The following is a 12,167-nucleotide window of genomic DNA, read 5'->3' on the forward strand; positions in this document are numbered from 1 at the left end:
ACTCAATCGAAGAAACAGCAGCTCAGCATCTGGCTTGAGTGATTCTGATAAAAACTGATGAGACCCACAGACAGTTTTGTTTTCACAGCTGACAGCCGCCTTGCATAACTCATTGGCATCAGCAAATATTTTTCCAGGGATAAATACCTGTCTGACCACGAAAGCAATGATTCCTCAAGATACTGCAGAAGGAAGCTGCTGGTGCAGCCAGCTACCTGCTGTGTGCACACAGGTTGCTGAGAGTTTCTGTTGACTTTAGACACTTATCAGGAACAATTTCAAGCTTTTGCTTCGTGACTCCAGCAAACACAAAGCAATATTACATCCTTCCTGCTCTTCTGCAAGCGAGTTCAGGACATTAATTCAATGGAGACAATCATTTATTCTTCTACAAAAGTGGTATGATATGTTCACTGCATGGTATTTTAAGGATATTCATAAATTTCCCAGCAAGCCAAAAGCAAAGGAAGAAGTTTTCTGCTGAACACTGGTACTAGGCTATAAACATAAAACTTTTGTACTATGTTTAAACCAAGCAAAAAATATCCTATAACTGTGCCAGAAACCAGAGGAACAGAAGCAAATGCTGTGCATTTTTAATAGGGAGACTAACTAATCATCAGACCAAAAGATCTATTTAATGAGTTTAAGTAATAATACAGTCATCACTTGCAACACTCAGCAGTCCAATCGAGTTTAGCTCACCTCCCAAAACCGATTATTTTAATCAAAAAAACAGAAGAAGAAATAATCCAACAATAGAAGTTCTTACGTAAAGCTTTTGGCCAGAAAGGGAAACATTTCATCTCCGACTCCTGACGTTCTCTCCTGACTTCACTGCTCGTGACTCAACAACACAGCCCCAGTGAATCATCCCTGCTCCAGTGTGTGAAGCTTTTCAGGGCTGTCATGGAAAACATCACCTCCCTGAGCCTCCAGGAGAGACACAGTGCAGGAGGTACCAAAGCACCACCTCTGGGGCCCCACTGCAGCACCCCCAAACTCAACAGACTCATTCAGCCTTTTCCTTCTGCCTTTGAACACTCTGTTTCTCCACCAGCTGCTCAAAAGGATGATTCACTGGAAAGTTTTCAACCATTCCCACAAATCCCCAAGTTGAGAGAGTTTTTAAAGGGATTGAGTCTGGCTTAAGTGAGCTCACACTAGGGATTACAGCTGGTTTAAGAAAATACTTTCAAAAATCAATTTCACTGAAAGCAGCAAATGCCTTTTTGCTCCTTTTTTTTTTTCACCTACATGAGATCTGGTATTTGACCACAGCTAAATTAGGCAGTGCTAGTGACAGGTTGCTGCTCTGCCTCCTTTGGCTCTCCTCCCTCACACCACAGTGGTACTCAGCACTGAACTGCTCAGAATGAACTGTTTTCCAGCTCCCTCACATAAATCTTTTCTTTGCCCCCAAACTGTTAATCCAGCCACTTTAACTCTGTTTCTGGAGGCCAGGGAGAAAGCCCTGTGAAAGCCTCATGGGCCAAAGAAGCATCCACCCTCCCATGGCCCTACACATCAGCTGGGATAAGGAGAGCAGCAGGGTGTTTGTGGGTCTGGTTGTAGCTCAGCCACAGGAAGGAGCAACCTTCCTGGTGAAAAATGGATTTTTAAAGGTGCTTTTGAGCAGCCCTTGGTGCCCAGCACTCCTGTGTTTCTGCTGGAGGCAACCAGAGAGTACACACAGGGCAGACATGCTTGCTGGAAAACTGGCTTAAGATTCTTCAAGGGCTTTCAGGGGGGAAAAATAATTGCCCTGGGGCCTAAATGGAACATACTGAAAAATAAGGAATTATTGACAATAAGGAAAAAATTGATTATTCTACCAGATCAGAAACCATTTTGGAAGGACAGCTTATCCCCAAAGCCCTGTTTGGGAGATGCAGCTATGAAGACAGCATCTAATTTAAATTCCCAGTGGTTTAAAACAAGGACAACAGAGGAAGGTACTGCTTATACCCCATGTATCTGATCCAGGCAACATCTGTTCCTGTCACAACCCTGATAAGTGGGGTTTTTTGAACTTCAAACATCTGAGATTCTCCTGTCTAACCCTGGCAGTCCCCAGTTTTATCTACTGGACTCCATCACACAATGGTTTACAAACAGCTTTTCCACATGGTCATAAGAATAACAACAGGAACAACAAGAAATTATCCAAACAAAAAAACCCATAACCCTTAGATTACCCAGACTTCCCTTCTCTGAGGAGCATCTGTTGCTGTCAGCAATGCTGCAGATAAGATTAAATCTGCTGCTAAACCTCCCAGTTTCCACTCTGCTCATCCTTTTTTTCCATCCTGAAAAGGGAATTTATCTGCAGCTTTGGAAAGGCTTTGTCCTGGAGAGCAAAGTCAGTGTTTGTGAGCAAGGACGTGTGACCCTCTGCAGAGACTCACCCTGATTTTGGGTCTCAAATCATGACCCTGCACTCCTCCTCTGCTGTGACAGCCTTCACTGGACCAAGGGAGAAGGCAGAGGGGGTGACAGAGCCTGTCAGAGGCCACAACACGAGCCAGGGGTAAGCCACTCTGCACCTGGACCCAGAGCAGCCTGCTGAAGTTAAAAGCTCTAGAATCAAACTCAAACACAGCAATCACTCTGAAAACTCATGAATGGAAGGTCTCAGAGGATCAATAAAAGAGAAAGGCAAGGAGAAACATGAGCAGAAGTTTGAGGGAAGTTATTCTGTCCCTCTCCTCTGCTCTCATGATACACCACCTGCAGTACTGCAGCTCCAGGGCCTCCAAGGATGTGAATCTGCTGGAGCAAGCCCAGAGGAAGCCACCAAGCTGCTCCAAGGGCTGGAGCCCTCTGCTCTGGGGACAGGCTGGGAGAGCTGGGGGTGCTCAACCTGAAGAGAAGCTCCAGGGAGACATCAGAGCTCCTCCCAGTACCTACGGGGGCTTCAAGAGATCTGGGGAAGGACTTCTGTCAAAGGGCCTGGAGTGATGGGACACAGGGGAATGGCTCCACACTGCCAGAAGGCAGGTTTGGATTAGCTACAAAGCAGTGATTCCTCACAGTCAGGGTGCTGAGGCCCTGGCACAGGCTGCCCACAGAAACCATGGCTGCCCCATCCCTGGAAATGGTCAGGTCCCTTCCAACCCAAACCATTCCATGATTTTATGGAAATGAACCTCTGATGTTATGGGTTAGGACTTGGCAGGAGTCAGCACTCATCTCTCTCATTCACTTCCAGGCTCAGGTGTGTGCAGAGCACTTGCAGGTGTCCCTCCAGCCCTGCCAAGAGCCTGGCACCACAAGTGCAGGCACAGGCTCACATCCTCCCAGCAGTGTGCAGGGGCTCACACCCTCCCAGGAGCACGTGGGACACTGCCTGGCCAGCTCCCACAGCCACATGGGTGCAAACCCAAAGCCAGTCTGGCCAGAGCCTGGCCTAGCTTGCCTTCCCAGAGCTGCAAGGACAAGCTCTGCCTCTACTGACTTGTCTCCATTGCTGTTATCCTCATGACAAAAAAAAAAAAAAAAAAAAAAAAAGAAGAAACCTTTCCCTGGGAAAGGTGTGCCTGCTGCACAGGGTGTCAAGGAGCAGGCACGTGCTGTGAGCCATCAGGTGACATTACTACATCTCCAGGTGTCACTGAGGACACCCCCAGGGCACAGCAGGTTCTCCTGCCCACTGTGGCACTGCCTGTCTCCAGCAGTGTGGCAGTGCTGGCTGTGCCCAGCTACCAAAGTGTACCAGGAATGCTGTAAATCCACACCCACATAGACACAGCCCCAGCCTGTGCCCAGAGCCTGTGGGAACCCAGGAAATTCCTGGCAGGGGGCTCAGGGACCCTGGCAGGGGGCTCAGGGACCTTGGCACAGAGCCCAAGACCCCTGTGCCATTGATTTAGCCCTTGGAAAAAACAATTCCCAACCTTGTATGAAGGATTACAAGCCATGACAGTTTAAGTAGAATGACAGTGAATTTATCATGGGGTGAAAAAATAGATTTTTGGGGTTTTAGAATGGGGGTTCGGGGAGCAAGATGGAGGAATCTGGGCATGTCCAGCCTTTCTCCTTCTTCTTCTTGGGCTCCATCTTCTGGGTGATGTTGGCACTTTTAGATTGGTTTAGAGTAGAAGCTCACTGTCTAACACAGGTGATAGGTATTGGGAAATGATTGTAAATATTGTACAGGTAGTTTTTAGTATAAAAAGATAACACTGCCTGGGGCAGGCAGAGTGGCTCTGTCTGTCCTGCTGAGCAGACCTCAGCAGGTCAGGAGAAAGAATTTTATAGATAAGATACAATAAACAACCTTGAGACCGAGAAATGAAGAGCTCTGACTCCTTCTTCGAGCGCTGGGCTGGAAAAAGAGACTTTCAAACACATCTCAAAGTCACTGGGACCAGCAAGAGATCCCAAGAAGAGCCCAGCTCAAAGGATTTATCTCACACTTCTTTATAAAACAGTCCCAGCTGCAGCCCTTCTCCATGCCAGCTCCACAGCCATGGATCCACCAGGGCTCCTGCAGGCAAACATCAGGGTACCTGGAGCCACAGCCCAAGGATCCTTCCCATTCACTTCCAAGGACTGGGTGGGGTCAGGACTGTTGCTGTAGGGGCTCTCAGACCCCATAATTTGGAAACTGCTGGCTCAGAGCACAGGAAAGGGAGCTCTGAAAGTCATTCTTCTCAACTCACACCTTTATTTGATTTAGAGAGAGATATATTAGCAAGATAAATTATATAGAGAAATATACATATTATGTGGGAAAGGACTTTGGTCTATATAGGACAGAGCTCAGCAGAGCAGGGAGCAAACATTCACTGAGGACTTTGTGTTTGTTGTTGTTATGATGGGTGATTGCCCTGGCAGACCTGAAGAGCCCAGCTGAGCTCAGGACCCCACCAGGCTGAGACCCAAACACCCAGGAGGGGACAGCCCAAAGCCTCAGGAGAGGTCTCACTGCAGCCTTCCCCTTTTATAAAAAAGGAGCCACAGGGACTTTCTACAAGGGCAGACAGCGATGGACAAGGGGGAACTGTCTTAAACTAAAAAGGAGAGATTTAGATGAGATGTTAGAATGAAATGCTTTACTCAGAGTGTGACAAGACACTGGAACAGGTTGCTCAAGGAAGCTGTGGATGCCCCATTCCTGGAAGTGTCCATGGCCAGGCTGGATGGGGCTTGGAGCAACGTGGTCCAGGTTTTCCTGCCCATGGCAGGGAGTTGGAACTCCCTGATCCACAATCTTTAATGTGTCTTTATGATTCTATGATTCAAAGCCTTTTACAGTTAAGAGGGAAGAGAAAGAAAATGTGTGGAGAAGGATGGACAAAGAGATTAAACCAGGTGCCCAAGGTCATGTGAGAAAACTTTGGTTACAAACCAAATATATTTTACCCTGCTACTTTACTCCTCCTACTGCAAATCTTATCACTGCTTGTGGGAGGAAGGGAGGTACTTTGAAAGACCCACCCTTCATTTAGTTAATTGTGATCATTACCCAAAAAAACTGTGTAATTAACACATTTCAACATGCCATAAAACATCTTCCATGTTAATAATTTATCTCCTGGATTTACAACACCACAATGATTAGTGAAATAAGAGAGAAAAAAAAAGTCAGAAAATATGGAGAAATGTGTCAGAAAAATATGGAACGAGAAGAAAAAAAAAAGATATAAACAGACACACCCTGTCTGATTCCATTTTGACTGCACAATTGGGTTCAACTAGGGTCCCAATTATGGTGCCAAGCTGGGTGCTGCTGGAACAGAATGGTTCTTCCTGTGCCATATAATGGTGATTGTAGTATCTGGACTTTTTATAATAGGGCAGATCCTGGGTTTCCAAGATAAGGATGAGAATAGGCTGTCCTTCCCAGAGACATCTCCTGTCAGCCCTTGGATTTCCACATCTCTGCAGTTCCCTTGTGAGGCTGAAATAGCAATTTTTCCCTGGGGCTGCAGGCAGGAAAGGAGCAGCAGCCACACACCACACCACAAGTGCTCACATTGAGCATCAGGGCTCAGACACCTGAGTGACCTGAACAATTTGGGGAGGAAACAAGGCAGGCAGGGCTGCTGAGGCCAGCAGAGCCCACTCCACAACCATCTGAGGCAGCAGCTCCTGAGCTTGGGCAATGTGACCATTCCTGACATGGCAGATTCCTCCTGGCTGTCCCAGAGGTGACAGCATCACTCAGTGTGTGTGTCACAGGAGGAATGAAGGACCTGCTCTCATTGCTCCTGTGGCAGTTCCAGTTGTGGGGTTCTCTGGGTCTGGATTGAAGGCACTTGAGACAGTAGTTCATGTTTGGAGATGTTTATTATTTCTTATCAGTGAAACAGTCTCACAACCATGAGTTTCGCAGCTTTTCATTAGAAGGCACAAAATGGCCACAATCTCTTGTTCCAAGGTCTTTTCAGACTAAACTATCCAATTAAGAACTGACACCTGGATTATTTTCCCTTTGAACCCAATCACTGATCCCACAGAGCTGCAATGGGGACTTTTCTGCCCAATTACAAAATGCCACCCAAACCCATGGAGAAGAGGAAGAAGAAGAAACCCAGGATGACACCCTGTGCCCTCCATCCTGCTTCCATCCACAACACACTAAAAATCCCAAAACCTCAATTTCTCACCCAGTGACACACACTGCTCTCTATAATCTATTTCCCACTTTTGTGGATTCCAGTCTATCTCGAAGTCTTGGGAACTTTCTCCATGAATGAGGGTCAAAGTCAGTGCTGCCCTGGGGGTCAGGGCAGCCCAGAGCAGACAGAGAAACATTCCCAGTGCCCTGGGTTTCCACATGCTCCAAACCCTCCCTCCACACCACATAATGGTCCTGGGTTCACCCCAGGCACCTCTGAGAAAGCAAACTTTACTCACAGATCTGTGACTCTGGGGATCTCAGCATCTTCTTTGACTCCTGCCATATGGTTTTGCAGTCCTCCTGGAGCTTATAGAACCGCTCCTTTCTCCAGGAGCTTGACTTCACTTTTAGCAGCTGGCTGCCTTTCAGGAGGAACTTCAGGTCCTTGTCATCTTTGAGGCCTGTGGAGAAACAGAAGTGGGAATGTTTTAAGAGACAGCTCAAGAAATGATGCTCAAAAGAGTTTTCCCTTCCACAGGGGCAGCCAGGTCTGGGGAGGAGAGCGGAGCAGAGAGACTCAGAAATCCTCCACGGGTTCATGGTCACTTCATGATCACAGAAGAGGCTGAAGCCTTGTGTGCTTCTCAGATTGAGTCTGAATACTTTGTAATTCTCAGGTGTTTTACAAAGGTAAAACACTTCCAGCAAATACTGTTAGGATGCAAAAAACTACAACAAAACCAACAACAGAGAAGTAAAAGCAGAAAAAGGAAAATTGCATAACTTGTAACTGGAATGCTGTCAGGAACTTTCAAGTGATTTCAAATCTCTTCTGCAACAAAATTTCCTTTGCGGAAACAGGAATACACAAAGATATCTCTCATCCTCCTCTGGCAAGCAGTGCCTTCCTAGCCATGTGGGAATTCTGCAGATCAGATGAAGCTTAGGAGAAGGAAGTTTGGTGACAAGCAGCAACAGATCACTAAGACAGCAGGAAGGAGCAGCCAGGATCTCCTCATTGCTCAACCATCCAAAGGGTCTTTGTCTTTCTTACACTACAAGGCCAATGTAATGTCAAGTAATAACAACCAAACCTTCTGGTTGTGGGAACTTCAGATTTCACAACTTAGCCTAGATTTAGGAAGGCACTTAAGACATCTAGAGAGGAAAGAGGCACCTACTGAGCCTCTGAAAACAGATTTGGCATTCTACATGGTTTTGAGTGTCCCAGCAGTGCATGACTTCCACATAGCTAAATACCTTGGAGAATCTGTCCCTCAAACCAACCATTAATTACAAATCTGAAGCACGCAGACTGAGAAGGGAGAGAGCATGAAACACAAGAAACGCATCCTGGGCTTTCAGTAATAGGCACCTTGCAGCTCTGTGGCACTGCATGAAAGGCTGGCTCAGAGCTGGTGAAGCAGCATTTCACTCTGCAGAGCTGACCATGCACATCCCAACTCCGAGGAAACTTCTCTTACCTTACCCTGACAGTGCAGGGAGCCACTTGGCCACCTGCAGCCACCTACCACTCAATTCCAGGGACATTCCTCAGTGCTACACAAACATAATGTGGAGTCTCACAAATAACATTTTTTTCAGTGCAGAGTTCCCTGTGACATTGGGCTGGTTCTTTGGGAGACACAGCTGCTTTGATCACTGGCTTTTAAACAAGGCAAGACAAGGAACTACCAGGCATCACTTCAGGCCTGCTTGGAAAACAAAACCCTGAGATCCAAGTGGCCAAATTCCCAGTCTCTTGACATTCCATACAGGAAACTGAAGTGCCAGGTGCTGCAAAGCACCAGTGTGGGTCATGGTGGCAGCAGCAAAACACAGCACTGTGAGTTTGTAACTGGGATACACTGGCCTAAAGAGAGCATTTTAGGCTGCCAAAGCCTGAGATTTACATCAGAGATAAATACATGGGGTATCCAGTGTCCACTGTTTGAGCAGCTCACAGCATTTATTGGTTTTGCAGAGCTCAAGGAATATGCCCAGAGCTAAGCCAGGCTGAAACATCCAGACTTGAAAGCATCAGAGTAGAAGCTTGAGAACCTGCAAAGGTGGCTTTGGCCTCTCTCTTTCCTCAAAGTTAAAACAGACATCTCATTAATTGTCTTTCCTGCTACAGCATTGCTTGGCTCCCCAGCTCATGAGTGGTCTGGAGGTTCCTAAGAGGGGAACTTGAATGCTTCCCCCTCCAAAAACCTCAGAAAAAAATTAATGGAAAAAAAGTAATGTCTCCTGCAAAGCACAGAAGGGTGACAAGGTGAGGCCAGCTATGGGACCTGGGACAGCATTCCCAGGGGTTGATGAGAGGCCAGATCATCTGGAGGAAGGACACACACACAACAGCTTCACAGGTTCTTGGTCTCCAGAGCTGGCTTCTGCTCTAAGGCAAAGGTGCACAGACTGCAGCCTCACTTACATCCCTGGGGCTCCCCTCAAGGTTCCTGGAGAGGAAACCAACTTCTCCCTTCTCCCTATTCACCCACCTTTCTATTCTGGCTCCCAGCTCAATTTTTTTTCTTTTTCTTCAGATCCCAACCACTCTCAGTCATTTACAGGACAAGGAGGAGGACAAGTCATCCTGGGGTGGCATGACAAGGAGGGCAGGAAACCCATCAAATCCTTTGGATGCTGATGTTTGTAAGTGTGGAATGAGGAATCCATTTAACCAGGGCATGTTTTGTTCCACAGGCCCTGTGTGCAGCATCGGTAACATGTCCTGCTACCAGGACATCCCAAACAGCCGCACCAATGTAATAAAGACAAATCTGGATGGGCACAGGTGGTGGCCAAGGGCAGATTCCTCTCCTCCAGGCTTGAACCACAGAGTTCAGACACAAGCTGGAGCTCAGAGCCCTTCATCCTGTTCAGCAGAACAGCCCAGGCAGTGTAACAGTGTCAAAACTCCCCTTCTTCTTCTTCCCCAGTGCTTCAGGCTCTGCCTCCTATGCCCAAGCAAGCACTGGCACTGACTCTTTCCTTGGGTGAGTCACTTAACTTCTGTGTTCCTACCTGCTTTTTGTTAGTCCATAGTGCAGCATAAGACACTCTGATCTGCTGATACCACAAACACACCCTGATGTGTCAGTGGGTCATTACTCTCAGCTGGTTATTTGAACTGCTTTCCAGCAAAAAAAAAAAAAAACAACAAACCCCACCTTTTCCCACCAGAAACCTGAAGATTTCTTCCTAGCAACCCCATGGGGAATCGTGGAATGGTTTGGTTGGAATGAAGCTTACAGGTCATCCCATTCCACCCCCCTGCCATGGGCAGGGACACTTCCCTTAGACCAGACTGCTCAAAGCCTGAAGCTGAGGAGGTTTGTGGTCCAAAGCTCCATCTCACAGCAATGAAAATCAGACTCATACACATTGTACACATACATCATGTAAAAGTTACAAACCACTGTGCAGCAGGACAAGGATATTGACTCCCAACTATATAACAACACTAATTAGCATGAGAAGCACAATCACTGTACTGAAATAGACATGCAAATCCTGCCTGAAGCATGTGGCAAGACTGTGTCTTGCTTAGCATCCTCTGTAAAATACCAAATACACACTTAGCATGCAAAATTACAGAGTGCCTTTCAAGGGTCAGGACCCCCCTACTTGCAAAACATCAGTCACACACTTTCTGAACAGAATATTTTCAGCACACAGTGATGTTCAGAGCGAAAATCATGTTTGGCCAAGGTAGGAGTGCCTTGAGCACACACAGCACCACAATAACCATCGTGTTGATACACTGCACTAGGAAGCTCCAGCCACTGAGATATCAGAAATGTTAACCTTTGGCTTATCTAGCTCAGGTTTACAGCAAGCAGAAAGCCCAATAAAACAATAGCTGTCATGGTAGGAGCCAGGCTTTGAGCTCACTGAGGAGCTCCTTAGGATGGCAGTGACAATCTGTATTGTTGCACTGTTCTCACAAATCTGCTGATCTGATAGAAATTAATTACAGTCGCTATAAAACAAGTCTCCTCCTGCCTGCTCTCCCCCTGCCACCTGCTTACAGACCAGGTTTAACTCAGGTTTGCTGGTTTAAAAGGCCAGAAAGCCCTTCTTGTAAAGTCTAAGGAACTCGGGTGAGTAAATGGCTATTTCCCACTTCCAACCACCCTGTGTATCCCACTTGCATCCACCCGGGCTGTGCCTCCAGAGAGCAGGAACCAGCACTGAGTTCACAGCCAGGCACACAAGTTATGAAACTCCCCGGGTTTCCTCTTTCATCGGCAGCCTCTGCGTGCTTCCCTGGGCTCTTACAGCAACAGGCAGCACCACCGGGCAGGGCTAAAGCCAGGCAGGAGAATGGCACTGCCCTCCCCAAACACCCTCAACCAGAGGCAGTGCAGAAACCCGGCAAGAGATTTGGGAACGGAGCCTCTGCCCGCGTTCTTTGATGCGTCCAACGAAGCTGTTCGCACATCTGGCGTGTGATTACAAGCGAACGAAAGGAAACCTTGGGAATTGAAAAAGAACGCTGGAGTTTAGGGCGGAGCACTAAAGTGCGCAGGGAAAAGAGAAGGGAAGCGGCTGCCGGGTGTGCCCACGCTGTCCCTGTCCCTGTCCCTTACCCAGCCTGATGCCGTTCAGCGCGGCCACTCTGCGGCTCTGCTCCAGCAGGATGTTCTCCTGGGACGCCGGTGCGCTTGGGCTGCCTCCGGATGCACTGCATGATCCAGCCTGGGGCTCGGCGGCCGTCGGGAGGGCTGGGGGGCCGTGCCACCCCTGCGGGGGTCCCTGCTCATCCAGGAGCTCCGGCGGTGTCACACGGGGCTCCAAGGAGCGGCCAGCGGGACAGCGGCAGCGCAGGCGGGCAGGGGAGGGCAGAGTCCGGCTGGGGGTGGGACCGCGCTGAGTCTCTCCTCCTGCTTCACACGCTGGATGCAAACTCAAGCCGAGGAGCCTGCCGGCAGCTGCCCAGGTAGAAGGAACGAGTTTTCCACCAGTGGGATTTTACGCATCTTTTCCAGAGGCTGGAGGAGTCGCGGATATTGTCTGTGGCTCCTAATCAGTGCCTTGGGCTTGTCAGCGTGTGCTGCCCGCAGCGAGCCTGGCTCCACCTTTCTCTTCTGAGCAGAGCTGCTCCCGCTGACCGGCACTGAACACGGCGCCCAAAACACCTCCTAGCCAAGGCAGATGGGACCCAAACGATGCTCGGAAACTGCGTTTGAATCCTCTTCCTTTTCCACTAACCGAAGAGTGTTTTCCTAAGAGTGCGGAGAGCGCCTTCTCTGCCACCGATTTCCTGTGTGTGACTTGGGTGAGTCACTGACCCCACATTTCTGCATAGCTTTGGGTTTATTCTTGCAATTCAGATTTACCCTGCACTCTGGTACACGAATAAGACTCCTCAGGGATTTAACAAGTCACTGATTACACAGAATCACGGAATAATTCAGGTTGGAATGAACCTCTGGGGCTCTCTTGTTCAACCACCCATTCAAAGTGAAGAGTCACCTTCAAAGGTAGATCTGGTTGCTTGCAGCCTTGTCCAGGTGAGTTTGGATATCTCTAGGGACAGAGACTCCAAAACCAATTCAGATATCTATACAAGAGCTCAGACGTTCTCAGAAGA

At 48.2% G+C, this 12,167-nt stretch overlaps 1 protein-coding gene across 1 annotated transcript in view; it reads right to left on the bottom strand.

The window, feature by feature from the left end:
* The window catches only part of PLCD1 (phospholipase C delta 1), a 48,259-nt gene extending 36,739 nt beyond the window's left edge, over nucleotides 1-11,520 (bottom strand). The window contains 3 exon segments of the mRNA XM_036378684.2: nucleotides 6,865-7,029; nucleotides 11,164-11,230; nucleotides 11,232-11,520. Of these exon segments, the coding sequence (XP_036234577.1) occupies nucleotides 6,865-7,029; nucleotides 11,164-11,230; nucleotides 11,232-11,264 (265 nt within the window). The 5' untranslated portion in view covers nucleotides 11,265-11,520.
* Between the last annotated feature and the right edge of the window lie 647 nt (nucleotides 11,521-12,167).

The sequence above is a fragment of the Molothrus ater genome, chromosome 1, assembly GCF_012460135.2.
Source record: "Molothrus ater isolate BHLD 08-10-18 breed brown headed cowbird chromosome 1, BPBGC_Mater_1.1, whole genome shotgun sequence".
Taxonomy (NCBI): Eukaryota; Metazoa; Chordata; class Aves; order Passeriformes; family Icteridae; genus Molothrus; species Molothrus ater.